Source organism: Monodon monoceros, unplaced genomic scaffold (genome assembly GCF_005190385.1).
Source record: "Monodon monoceros isolate NGI ecotype Baffin Bay Population unplaced genomic scaffold, NGI_Narwhal_1 Super_Scaffold_11, whole genome shotgun sequence".
Classification (NCBI taxonomy): domain Eukaryota; kingdom Metazoa; phylum Chordata; class Mammalia; order Artiodactyla; family Monodontidae; genus Monodon; species Monodon monoceros.
Genome location: NW_021703767.1, coordinates 114,755,088 through 114,770,179, shown reverse-complemented (window position 1 = coordinate 114,770,179; position 15,092 = coordinate 114,755,088). Strand labels below are relative to the sequence as shown.

At 37.4% G+C, this 15,092-nt stretch overlaps 1 protein-coding gene across 1 annotated transcript in view; it reads left to right on the top strand.

Annotated features, from left to right (window-relative positions):
• The window catches only part of CPA3 (carboxypeptidase A3), a 30,020-nt gene extending 18,813 nt beyond the window's left edge, over positions 1-11,207 (top strand). The window contains 1 exon segment of the mRNA XM_029215143.1: positions 11,020-11,207. Coding sequence (XP_029070976.1) covers positions 11,020-11,207 — 188 coding nt within the window.
• Positions 11,208-15,092: the final 3,885 nt, after the last annotated feature.

Below are 15,092 nucleotides of genomic sequence, written 5' to 3'. Positions count from 1 at the left end.
TTTTTTAATTATTGACATAGATTTCTTACAAGTCAGGCACTGTGCTCAGCCCTTGATTTTCACAATCTCAGTTACTCCTCACAATGTTCGATGAGGTGTGCAGTACTTGCAACTAGCTTAACTGGGATTCAGTCCCAGGTTTTAACAAAACCGAGTCCGTGATCTTGACCACTGCGCATACTGCTTTCCCATTTGGTTTTTGCAGCTAAAATAACTAGGGATTTCTGTTTTCAAGCAATAGAAATAAATTCATTTAGTTTTCACCAAAGACCATTAATTCAGACCCTGGGAAGTGAGACTACTTCTCCTCAGATCCCACTGATCTTAGTTTGGAAATTCTTTAGTAAAACTCGCCTTTTCTCCAAACTGTTTCCAAGTTTAAGTTCTTAGTGCCAAACTTTACAGGAAATTCCAATGAAACTGCTCACAAAACCTTAACTTCCTAACAAAATTTAATTCCTCAAAAGCAAGGATTACACTTCAGATCTCCTCTCAGATCATACAATATCTAGTATGGGGCAGGGAACAATAACAGAATTAATTCTCATAAACTTGGCCAAAGAAAATGGTGTCCTGACTTGTCAAAAAGGTGTGAATGTGGATTGAAACCACAACAAAATTAGACTTGATTTAAGCCTGTATCACTCTCTAGAGCCAAGATATCCAACATTTTTAGCATGAAGACTGCTGTTTAACTTTTAAACATTTCATGGAACAACTCACCACCACCAAATACAACTGATTATTTCCATGATACTTTTACAATGTGTGGATTGAAAAAATAAATATGTGCATCTGTGGATTCCACTCAATAACTCTACCTGGCCATACCTCATAAACCACTTCCCTAATCCAAGCTGAAAAAATAAACTGTAACTAGAAGTCTACACCCTCAACAATTGCTATGGAATTTGAAAATGCTTTAGTCACCACAAACAACTTCTAGAGCCTATTTACTGGAGGTTCCTTTGGTGGAATTAGAAAAATGACTTAAAAAAACAGACAAGTGGGCTTCCCTGGTGGTGCAGTAGTTGAGAGTCCGCCTGCCGATGCAGGGGACACGGGTTCGTGCCCTGGTCCGGGAAGATCCCGCATGCCGTGGAGCGGCTGGGCCCGTGAGCCATGGCCGCTGAGCCTGCGCGCCCGGAGCCTGTGCTCCGCAATGGGAGAAGCCACAGCAGTGAGAGGCCCGCGTACCGCAAAAAAAGAAAAAATCCATTTGTAGAGAACATTCATCAGCAATCACATATCAACCAGTTGTGTGCTTTAAAGGGCAGAAGAGAAAGTACAGTGACACAGCCGATCACCAGCATCCAGATAGATCTGCTGCAACATAGCCAGGCCAGGGATTCATTCCACATACAAGTGGATGACAACAAGATTTCAAAACAGATGATATACCCAGCTACATAAGTGGACAAAAGTAAGCAAAGTAAAGGACCAAAGGACAGACTAGGACACCAGTTTAAAATGGCGGCCTACTTAGTGGATACTGAGAAATAGCAGGGCCAGATAAGCCACCCAGATATGATGTAAGAGGAATTCCTACATCGTAAGGAGGAAAAACACACAGATTTTCTTGGCAGCAAAGAACAAAGGGTTCCAAACAGGAGAAAACTTTGCAAATGGCAGCTAGGGCATCAAAGGATTATTACTCTCACTTTCTATATATATATAAATAAATATATATATATATATATATATATACACACACACACACACATGCGCACATGTATATACATGATGTATATTTGCATGTATATGCAAATTATGAGCATATTAGAGCTATGCATTTGCACTGAATCACAATCATTTAATAAGCAAGAATTTATGGAGCACCCACCTAATAGCCCAGCACTTGGAGCTTTGAGAGATAGGTGAAAAGAGTGAAGACACAATGACTACTTTCAAAGAGTTACATTCTAACTGGAAGCAGGAGATCACTAAAGATAACATAGTTCCATGCTATCATGTGTCACTTTCAATATGGGAGGATAAAGAGGAATTACTATTCTATACAACTGTGTAGTAGTATTTTTAACTCTTTTATTTTATTATATTATAAGTTTTTTTAAGCAATTCAGATTTAGAAAGAATTGCCTCTTCCACATGGGGCTACAGCAGCTTGATAGATGTTCAAAGCTTTTAGGAGTGACTGCTTTAATAAAGCACCTGATTAAATGTTAATCAAACATTCACAATAAGCAGGCAGTAACAAAGCACTTGGTAAGAAAAGAAAATAGGAGCACCCCACAATTAAAGTTTAGTCATTCCAATATCCTAATTGTCATTTAACAAGTTCCAGGATTTGGGGGACGCATCTAACATTTACTAGTATTTTTCTCTCTTTGATTTGATGGAGACAGAAGAAAAGGACTGAGGGAGCATTTTTAAAACCCAAATTGTGGAGAGATCTCTGACCTCCAGAAAAATATGTTTGCACTTTGAACCAAATAAAAAATAAGTTAAAACCATAAAACTTGAAACCAGGAGGAAACCTAGGAAATTACCTAATTCATGGTTCTCAAGCCTGACTTCCAATTAGCATTATCTGAGGAGCTTTTAAAATACGCAGATGATCAGGTCTTATACCCGGAGATTCAGATTCCATTAGTCCCTGGTGGGGCCCAGGCACTTGAATTTTTTTAAGTGGTCAAAGCGATTCTAAGATGAAAGGAGGGTTGAGAACCACTGATATAAGCTAAATCCCTCATTTACAGACTATGAAATTGAGATACAGAAAGATTTCACCACTTAGGGGCAGTATAGGGTCAAAAATCAGCATTCCAGACCAGAGTCAAATTGTATACCAACTATTTTGCCACGAAGCAGCAATATTTAGATGGCACAAAAATTGATATTGAAAGACTGTGAAATACTTATATTTGCATATTGACAGCATAGCCAATCCTTTACCATCTTAGAAATAACTGAAGAAAGTTCCCAGTTAGCAAGAATAGTTCACTGAACTGATAGGAATCAAGTAGCTTGTATCATTAATATCATCCATCTATGAGTCCTGGAGCTGGAGGAATTAGGCTCCCTGACTTCAGACTATACTACAAAGCTACAGTAATCAAGACAGTATGGTACTGGCCAAAAACAGAAAGATAGATCAATGGAACAGGATAGAAAGTCCAGAGATAAACCCACGCACATATGGTCACCTTATCTTTGATAAAGGAGGCAGGAATGTACAGTGGAGAAAGGACAGCCTCTTCAATAAGTGGTGCTGGGAAAACTGGACAGCTACATGTAAAAGTATGAGATTAGATCACTCCCTAACACCATATACAAAAATAAGCTCAAAATGGATTAAAGACCTAAATGTAAGGCCAGAAACTATCAAACTCTTAGAGGAAAACACAGGCAGAACACTCTATGACATAAATCACAGCAAGATCCTTTTTGACCCACCTCCTACAGAAATGGAAATAAAAACAAAAATAAACAAATGGGACCTAATGAAAACTTCAAAGCTTTGGCACAGCAAAGGAAACCATAAACAAGACCAAAAGACAACCCTCAGAATGGGAGAAAATATTTGCAAATGAAGCAACTGACAAAGGATTAATCTCCAAAATTTACAAGCAGCTCATGCAGCTCAATAACAAAAAAACAAACAACCCAATCCAAAAATGGGCAGAAGACCTAAATAGACATTTCTCCAAAGAAGATATACAGATTGCCAACAAACACATGAAAGAATGCTCAACATCATCAATCATTAGAGAAATGCAAATCAAAACTACAATGAGATATCATCTCACACAAGTCAGAATGGCCATCATCAAAAAATCTACAAACAATAAATGCTGGAGAGGGTGTGGAGAAAAGGGAACACTCTTGCACTGCTGGTGGGAATGTGAATTGGTACAGCCACTATGGAGAACAGTATGGAGGTTCCTTAAAAAACTACAAATAGAACTACCATATGACCCAGCAATCCCACTACTGGGCATATACCCTGAGAAAACCATAATTCAAAAAGAGTCATGTACCAAAATATTTATTGCAGCTCTATTTACAATAGCCAGGAGATGGAAACAACCTAAATGTCCATCATCGGATGAATGGATATAGAAGATGTGGCACATATATACAATGGAATATTACTCAGCCATAAAAAGAAATGAAACTGAACTATTTGTAATGAGGTGGATGGACCCAGAGTCTGTCATACAGAGTGAAGTAAGTCAGAAAGAGAAAGACAAATACCATATGCTAACACATATATATGGAATTTAAGAAAAGAAAATGTCATGAAGAACTTAGGGGTAAGACAGGGATAAAGACACAGACCTACTAGAGAATGGACTTGAGGATATGGGGAGGGGGAAGGGTAAGCTGTGACAAAGTGAGAGAGTAGCATGGACATATATACACTACCAAACGTAAAACAGATAGCTAGTGGGAAGCAGCCGCATAGCACAGGGAGATCAGCTCGGTGCTTTGTGACCACTTGGAGGGGTGGGATAGGGAGGATGGGAGCGAGGGAGATGCAAGAGGGAAGAGATATGGGAACATATGTATATGTATAACTGATTCACTTTGTTATAAAGTAGAAACTAACACATCATTGTAAAGCAATTATACTCCAATAAAGATGTAAAAAAAAAAAAAAAGTTAATTTCAAAATGCCTTTCTTGTTGCCTTCCCCACACATCAAAATCGCTAGAACTGCTCTTGTTTCTCAACTCTGTACTGTTTTCTATACTCTTTACTACCCTACATTTTGAAAAGGAGAAAATCAAGACCCCGAATTTGTAGCTCAACACCCACTATCTATCCCCTAAGACATTCAAGCTGAAATTATACTAAGGGCAACAGAAGTGCAAAGTAAATATTTCAGTTCATGCCCATGCATCTCTAGCTTCAGCTCTTGCTTCAAATAGAATTTCCACTCTTGTTGACATAAAAGTGTGTGTTATTATGTTCAATGCCTATCAATAATATTTTTTTTAAAACATAGAAGTTAAGTCACCAGTGTCACTTTACGTGGATTTGTTTGAGATGAAACAAGAGTGTTAGCTCAGTTCGGTTTTATCTTGACTTGTTTTGACTGTATTACAGTCAGTTCCTTGCACTTAATGTGCCTTGAAAGGAGTAGGAAATTTTTTTCTTATTGTCAACATTTTAAGAAAATGTTAACAACAAAAAAAATTATCTTGTAGAACTCAATTAAGACTTTTTATTGACAGGACTATAGATTGACATATATGGTAGGTAATACAGTACAATGGTTAGTCACGCAAACTCTGAAGACATGCAGCTTGGGTTTGATTCCTGACTCAACCACTTACTAGCTATGTATCTTTTTTTTTAATTGATGTGTAGTTGATTTACAATATTATATTAGTTTCAGGTGTACAACATAGTGATTCGGTATTTTTGCAGATTATAGTTTATTTTAGGTTATTATAAGATAACGGCTACAATTCCCTGTGCTATACAGTATATCCTTGTCACCTATCTATTTTACACATCTAGCTATGTTGTCTTTGAGTAAATTGCTTCATCTCTCTGTGCCAAGATTTCCTCTTCTGTAAAACAGCAATTGGTACTTAAATCATAAGGTTGTGATAAGAATTAATGAAATGAGTTAGCATACATAAAGCACTTAGAAGGGTGCCTGGTATTTAGCAAGTGATTGTTATTATATTCTATAAATATATACACATATTTTAGTGGGTATAGATGGAGATAAATAAAAGGCTAAGCAGCATGTTCAACAAATTAAGTTGTATAATAATATATTCTTACAAGTAAAAGTCTTTCAATGTTGTATTTATTTTATGTCTTAATATAGTTTTTGTTTGCAAATTTAAGGTTTTAAAGATATAGAAAGTGGTATCATAAAAGAAAATGTATTACACTCAATAACATCACACAATTATGAAAAATCACAAATTAAATAAATTCTCAATCACCACTATTAATCTTAATGAGAAATTTCTCATAAAGTAAATTTTTCAAAATGAAATATCAATATTCTTTAACTCTTTGAAATTACAGCAGTTTACTTAACTGCAAATGGAGGGCTGGTACAGCTAGAAACTGGCCACATTTATTGAAATGTCTAGCACACTCTAAACCATCATGCAAGACACAATTCCTATTTATCCTACCTCCACTGCTACAGACCTCTTATGTTCTTTTTTACTAATGAACTTAAACTCAGCTCTTGCTAAAAATGGCAGCCGTCTTGATCACTGAAGCCAGGATACTTATCTCAGCTCACATGCTCCACAAACTCCCTGCAACATTGGCCCTTGTTGATATACCTTCTTCTTGCCATTCCCTTGGCTTCCTTGACACCAAACTCACCTGGTTTGCCTCCTCCTCCTTCTTTCCCACTTCGTCTCTGGTGACTGCCTCTAAAAGCAGATATTTTCCCAAAAATAGGTATCACGCAGATATTCCACAAGGTTGTCTCTTCAGGCCCCTCCTCTTCCTTCTGCTTCTTTCCTCATCAGGGAAGTACTCACTATCCTCACAGGCTGGAGCCTGCATTTGCCACCTAGAGGCGCCGGGGTGGCCCAGCTAGGAAATCACCTTTCACCCACACAGCAGTTACCTGCAGGGATCAGTGGGAGCCCAGCAGCACCACGGGAACCAACTAGACGAAAACAGCAATGCAAAGGCTCTGAAAACTACATTGACACTGGAACCAGAAGTCACTAAAGAAGACCAGGGCCTGCATGCTAAACCTAAACAGGGTGACTGCCTGCTAAAGTAGATTTCCGTTAAAATTTAAGATTTAACATAATAGCCAAAGTGTCTAGGATACAATCAAAAATCACTTATGCCAAAAGTAAAGAAAGGCACAGCTCGAATGAGAAAAGACATTGACAGATGCCAACACTGAGATGATTTAGGTGTTGGAATTATCTGACAAGAATTCCAAAATCGTCATCATAAAAATGCTTCAACAAGCAATTACAGATAGCCTTGAAACAAATGATAATACAGAAAATCTCATCAAAGAAATGCAAGGGATTGGGCTTCCCTGGTGGCGCAGTGGTTGAGAGTCCGCCTGCCGATGCAGGGGACGCGGGTTCGTGCCCCAGTCCGGGAGGATCCCACATGCCGCAGAGTGGCTGGGCCCGTGAGCCATGGCTGCTGAGACTGCGCGTCCGGAGCCTGTGCTCCGCAACGGGAGAGGCCACAACAGTGAGAGGCCCACTTACCACAAAAAAAAAAAAAAAAAAAAAAAAAAGAAATGCAAGGTATCAAAAGGAAGCAAATGGAAATTATAGAACTGAAAAACACGGTAACTTAAATTTTAAAAACTCACTGGAGAGGATCAATAGCAGAATGAATATGATGGAGGGAAGAATCAGTTAACTTGAAGATAGAACAATAGAACTTATCCAGTCTGAAGAGAGAAAACAAATTGAAAAAATATATAAACAAAGCCTAAAGGACCTGTGGCATAATAACAAATGATCAAACATTCATATCATCAAAGTCTCAGAAGGAGAGGAGAGAGAATAGTGCTGGAAAAAAAATTTGAAGAAATAAAGACTGAAATTTCCCAAATTTCCTAAAGACATAAACCAACATATTCAAGAAACCAAGTGAACCACAAACAGAATAAGTTCAAAGAAACTCACATCAAGCCACACCATAATTAAAGTTCTGAAAACTAAAGACAAAGTAAAAACTCTTGAAAGCAACGAGAGAGAAACAATCTAGAAAGGGCAAAACAATTCAAATGACAGCAGATTTCTCATTCGAAAACGTGGAAGGCCAAAAGGAAGGGATAACATTTTTCAAGTGCTAAAAGAACTATCAATCATTAATTCTATATTCAGCAAAAAATACCCTTCAGAAATGAAGAGGAAATAAAGATATTCTCAGACAAAGGAAAACTAAGAGAATCTGTCACCTACAGACCTACCCTTTAAAGATGGATAAGGAAAGCTCTCCAAATAAGAAAGACATGGTAACAGAGGCTTGAAACTGTGGAAAGGAAGGAAAAACAATAGATTAGGGAATGAATGAATGAATAATGAATGGATGGGTGGATGAATGAAGGATAAATAGACTATCTTTCTCCTCATGATGATTGAATCAAAAAGTATAATTCCATCTGATGTGATGTTTAATATATGTAGCGAAGTAATCAAAACAACTGTATTTTAAAAGTGGGAAGGAGGGACTTCCCTCGTGGCACAGTGGTTGAGAGTCCGCCTGCCGATGCAAGGGACACGGATTCGTGCCCTGGTCCTGGAAGATCCCACATGCCGTGGAGGGGCTGGGCCTGTGAGCCATGGCCGCTGGGCCTGCGCGTCCGGAGCCTGTGCTCCGCAACGGGAGAGGCCACAACAGTGAGAGGCCCGCGTACCGCAAAAAAAAAAAAAAAAGTGGGAAGGGGAAAAAAATCTAACTGCAAGTAAGATTTCTATATCTTACTTGACATGATAAAACACTGATACCAGTAGACTGTGATAAGTCATGTATGTATATTATAATACATAGAGCAACCACTAAGAAAACTAAACAAACTGATATACTCAAAAACATTATTATAAATAAATCAAAATGGAATCCTAAAAATGTTCATGTAACCAACAATAAGGCAATAAAAGAGAAATGGAGGAATGAAAAACAGAGGGAACGAACAAAAATCAAATAGTAAGATGGCAGATTTAAGGTATATCAATAATTTACCTAAATATATTAATTAAAAGACAGATATTGGCAGAGTGGATTAAGAAAAATATGATTCAACAATACACTGGCTACAAGAAACTCACTTCATATATAACACAGGTTGAAATTGAAAGGCTGGGAAAAAGATACACCATGCAAACATTAATCAAAGTAGGAGTGGCTATATTAAACATCAGATAAAGTAAATTTCAGAACAAAGAAATTTACCAGAAACAAACAGGAACATTAACGATAAAAGGATCAATCCACCAAGACGACATAATAATCCTGAATGTATGCAAGGCAGTTTCACCTATGATGTTTCTGCCAAGTTTTCAAATCCATTTTCCCAGGCTCCTTCCTCCATGGCACAGTAAATCAGAGAAAGGTGGCAGCGACCCCTGGCTTTCACCAGCCTCCCCACCCTCCAAACTCACGTTTCAATGCAGGACCCAGGCTTCACATATCCTTCTGCACCAAGCACTATGTATTTGGTAGGTGCTGTGCACAGGACTGAGGGGAAAAGGCACACAGAGACCAACTATTGCCTCAAGGACCCTGCACAAGCCCCGCCCATGGAGTCCCCCCTGCCTTCTATCCCAGGGCTGGACATGACTCTTCCATTCTGCCAAGGCTGGACATCTGACCGTACTCATCTGACTGCTCCAGCCCAAACAGCTCTGCAATGTTCTGCCGCCAGTCCCCAGATCCCTAGCAGGAAGCACCCATCCCCTGCCTGAATGATGCTAAACATCTTTTTTCTTCCTTCCTTTACCCTTTCTTTTCCCCATCACTACCCTCTCTGAGTTCCTGTTTCTGTTAATAACATGTGGATTTTTTCCAAGATTGAAATTTTTTCCCAGATTGAAATCTCAATCATTTTCATCAAATTCTGTGACTCTTCCATTCCAACGTTTCTTACATAGAGTCCCACCTATTCTCTCCCCGGTGTGGTGACTCTACACTAGTTCAGGCTTTCACTTCACAATACCTCCTAACTGGTCTCTCTCCTGTGCTGCCAAACAAAACATCTTTCCTTTTTTAGTAGGTTTTCTGAGCTTTCCCCACAAACTCTTACTGCCCCATTTTCCAGTCCAACTATATCTCACTGGTCCCTAAAAATGCCTCCATGCTTTCCATCCTTGTAGTTCACTGGCCAGAATGCTTTTCTTCAATCTCCATCTGGAAAAATACTAGCCTTTCTTCAAGGCTCTCCCCAAATACAACCTCCATCATGAAGGTGGTATTTGAGCAGGTATTGAGCATGAAATGCCATCCTCTTCACCAAGCATAATTGCTTTCTTCCTTTAAATCTTCACAAGATACTGTACCTTTCCTATGGTACTTTTATATTCTGCCCTATCTCTGTTGATTTGCATAGTTGACTTCTCTCCCAACTGTAAGTTCCAAAGACACCAGTAGCATCTTCTTCATCTTTGTACCCTTGCACCACCCACCCTCCACAGTGCCAAGTAAAGTGCACTGCACATATGAAAGGTTTTAATAAATATTTGTTGAATAATTTGAAAGCCAACCCTGTCTCTCTCTACCAAAATATTCCTTCTCTCTTTCTTCATCACAGCTTTGAATTTTTATCTTTCAAATCTAAAATGTTTGTATCAAACTCATTACTTTTCCTAAAACATAAGTAATTTTATGTACAAAAAAATTAGTTTTTCAATTATGTAAATCAAAATATACATAAATGCTTTTACAGTATTTACATACACTGTATGTAAGGTATGTTGTATAAACCTTATATGTATATAACCTCTAGATGTTTATATTCTCAGTCTTTTTAACAAATAACATTCTTAGTAAAATTTCACAAAAATTGACATGGAAAAATTGGATTAGGGGATTAAATATATCCTTAAAATAACTGATTTAAACTTTCTTGGTCTTTTAACTATAAAATAGTTTATCCTAGCAACATGAATGGAAAGAGACCTGAACTACTAGAATGTAACTTTGCATAGCTTGTATGTGTAGTTTTCCTTGGTGGGTTTTCAGTGACCAGTGACCCCTCCTCAGCTGGTCTCCTCAACTGCTTGCACTTACTCAGACCACCTCCATCTACGACAATGTGCACCCAGAAGACAAACGCAATTTAGACTCAAAATGATCCAAGCAAAATGTAATTTTGAAAATGCAGCACATATTTAAAACGTGTGATGGATTCCAAAGCCATGATTATTTTTTACTCGACACTATACTATGCAGACCAATACTCCCATTCCTTACTGCAATTAACTGTACATGAAATTATTTTTATTGCTAATTTTACACCAGTGAATTTCCATTTCAAGAAAAACATTAACATTTGTTTCTAATTAAATATTTATTCCTTATGTTTTACAGACCCGACATCAGGTTCTTCTTTAGACTGGGCTTACAACCTGGGCATCAAACACACATTTGCCTTTGAGCTCCGAGATAAAGGCAAATTTGGTTTTCTCCTTCCAGAATCTCAGATAAAGTCAACTTGTAAAGAGACCATGCTAGCTGTCGAAGTTATTGTCAAGTATATCCTCAAGCATACTTCCTAAAGAACTGCCCTCTGTTTGGAATAAGCCAGTTAATTCTTCCCGTGCCTTTCACTAGAAAGTCAATCTTTGCTTATCCCTAAATGTGGTTTCCACATCACCTGAATAGGTCCTTTCCTGTTCACTTAAGTCCTATGTTATTTCTTTTTGCTTTTATTTACTCTCAACAGTATCTTAACAAATAGCCTCAGGTGAAAGTTTAACCAAGTTAAGTTAGAACCCAGCACAAAGTATTATTTTGAGTATTTTGAAAGGTGATATACAGTGGGTCACGGGAAGGAAATGAGAACCTTCCCTTTCTCCAGAACCAGACTTTCACCATGTGGCTTCATCATTTCATGTGCCAATATAACAAAAATAAAACATATTCCAAAGTGCACCTTCTGTTTTTTATAAATTATGTTCTCTACATTCCTCTATTAGCATTAATAATCATGCATTAATGCTTCTTATGCATTCTGTTAATAAGAAAGAACACCTTCAATTTTTCAAAACATATTCTGCCTACATATTTTTTTAATACAAGTTGATAATGTTTATATCTTCACACTAGCAAAAGGATTTTCTAGCAGGAAATAAAGTGGTTTATTTAGAGATGAATCTCAGTGCCTTAAACAACCAATCCAGTTCTCATCAACATAATGTACATAAAATTCAAAATAGTTTAAACTGCCATAATCAGAGGAAATTACCTGCCAAAACACCTCTTGGCAGTTACAGACACAGCCAGAACATCTGGTCAGCTGTGAGCCCTGCCTAATGATGGATAGAAAAAAAGCCTGGAAATAAAGTTGAAAAGGAAAAGAGAAAGTCATGTCAACCAAGGGCAATCGGAGTAACTTATTACCTTTATACTGTCTATAATAGTATTGCTTAAGATAGTGTTACAAAATACCTTTTCCCTAACTTTATTCTTCAATATTGCATCATGTGACAACAGTGGCATCTACACTGTAAAAATCCAGAACATAGATGCCTGACCAGAATTTGAGGGACAAGTAGAGAGTTCCTTGACTTCCTATAAACTTACTTCTCGGAACAATCTGGATAAAATTTTTGAGGATCTTAAAAGATCCTGAGAAACCAGGTTAACAAATAATCTAGGACATTCCTCATGACTCCTTTAAGGGCCCATAAAAGAAAGAGTGCCATCAAATCTACAAGGTGATGGTATTTCTGATAGTTAGAAGGCAGGTAAAAGTTTCCCGTGCAGAATTGTCTAGGGGAAACCAATACAAACTAACAAAATTGCTTTACAGGTGGAGGAGGGAAAGGTGACAATGGCAAGAAAGTAAAACATAAAACTCTGATTATGAGGTTAAACTGTCCCTTATAAAAAATATAATATCTATACCTAAATATTTAGCATTCAAAACTGGCTCTGAACCCAGGAACGCAAATTTGTTCCATTAAACGTGCCATATGGGAATTATACACTCATTCACACTTACTCAACTGATAAAGGACTGAAAGAAACTGTAATCTTAACATTTACATAAATATTTCTAATTCCATTAGGTCTTTAGGTGGTGGAGGTAAAAGAGATAATCCCAATTATTGAATATCATCCAGTGCTCACCTAGTTTATAAAAGACACAAAAGTTCTACTCACCATTTTATTTGAGACTTTATGTAGCTTAATATTTCTTTTCTCAGAGAGAAAGCATTTGAGTGACTAAAAATCAAAAATCCTAACAAGATCATTCCTTATCTTAACTGAATACCTTTTGCATGACATCTCAGGGTATTTCGCTTGACTTCATATGAATTGTGAAAATAAACATGTGAAGAAAAATATCTATCAATATATTAAAATTTAAAAACTATAAAGCTTCATTTTATTTATGGAAAAGTTTAAGTAGTCAGTGCTTGATTCTTCCCTGGTCATATTTCTCATTTATCAGTAAAATGACCTGGTGCCCAAGTTACAAGTAGTGATGTCTCTTAAAATATTCTTGACAATGTCTCACAAAAAAAATCTTCTAAGTCATCATTCCTCTTTTAGTTTTCATACCACCAAATTCACTCAAGAAACATTGCTGCATATTTTGAAAATTTTTATGGCCATGATCTAGTAGCTGAGACACAGACCTCCATTACATGAGAAAATGAAACATCTTACTGATTATTTTTAGCAATGCAAATAAATTTGAGTTTCCAATGGGCATTATGACTCCAAACTGATTTTAAAATGTCATATCAGAAGTACCCTCCCCATACCCTACACATCGGATACGTTCTATAACTACATAAGTGCTCACTGCCTAAGTAAACATTAGGCTTATTGACAAGAGTTTCCGTTTCTCATTTGAAACAAACATTTATGCCTCATTTTCTTTAGATGAAAAAACAATCAAGTAATTCCCAGAGAAACGTGCAAGAAATCACTGAAAATACTCAAGTTCTCTCTATCCTCAGGTTCTACCAACTTGTTCTCACAAAGTGTTTAAATTATTTTGGTCATTTCAAATAGATGAATGTTGGGCTTTTGTGGACATGGGAAAAGATCAAAGACAGAGAACTTCTAACCTTTTACCTTTAACATACGAAATGTAAATGGGAGTTTTTCTAAAAGAGAACGTGCATTGGTTCCAAAACCTACAATGAAATATGGTAGTATTAAACTGATGTTGATTTCCCAGGATACAAATTATAAGAAGTAGTAGCAGAAAGCAATCTGAGTTGAACACTCATTTATATGAAGCAATGGCACCTAGAAACTGTGCCCAAGCTTATAAACTGCTAGTTGTCCCCTAAAATCTATTCTCCCCTCTTCCCTAGTAATAGGCCTCCCAATTTTGAACTGGGCACATGGCTACTCAAAGGCTCAATTTCCAAACTTCCCTTTCAAACAGAGTGGCTCTTGGACTGTTCTGGCCAGTGAGTTGCAAATGGAAACACCATGTGGCAAAGTCTAGAAAGCTAACTTCATAGACCTCTGGCATATACACTTTGGTCCTTCCTTTCTGTTCTTTTCTCTTTCTTTTGGCTGGAATACAACTGTGATGACTGAGGCTGAGCAATCAGCTTGGACCATAAAATGTTCTTGAGAACTGAAGCTAAAAATACGATAGTAGGAGCTATCATAACAGTTCCAGATGTGATCTGGATGAAAATCCCCAGAGGGTGTTATACAAAATCACAGGACTAGAAATCAGGAGGTTGGCTTAGACTCCTGAATCCACTGAATGATATTCAGCAAGACACAATCACCCTTTGCCTGCCCTCCTTATCTCCTAGATTTTTGTTGGGATTTGAGATAATAGATGCTCAACAAGGTAAGCTACTTATTTCCATTTTGTTTATATTTGAGACAAAGAACACTTATCCTCAAGAGAGTTGGCTCAGGTGGCTCCTAATTGAGGTAGGTGTCAGGTGGGACAGAAACATGGCACCATGGCTGCCCTCAGGTGTGATTTTTTCCCCCCAGGGCTCTGCTATAATGAGGTACAAAGGGATGTGTGCATATGACATTTCCCTGTATGCAAAGTTTTCATCAGATTATTACAATCTAAGGGTTATTGACGCTCAAAAGTTTACAAGCACAACCGAAAACAAAATCCAACATAATTTGAAAAGTATCTGCACACATAAAAATGAACTTTAACCCTGAGAACTCAGAGTTTGTAGAGAAGTTTGTTTCTTTTTTGTTGTTGTTTACTAATACTGATTTTTTTCTTTGCTTTTTTAACAATATTCAGAAGAAATACATAATAAAATGTCTACTAGATAGCTGGAAAATATAAAACATTTCCGATTATCAAAAACAAGTAAATTAGACGCCCTAAAATTTTATAAAATAATTAAAGCATGACAACGTATTTGTTACAGTATGTGGCCTGAATGTTTCCCTGCTCTGTAGTGCCACCTACAGTTTCCCCAGTCGTT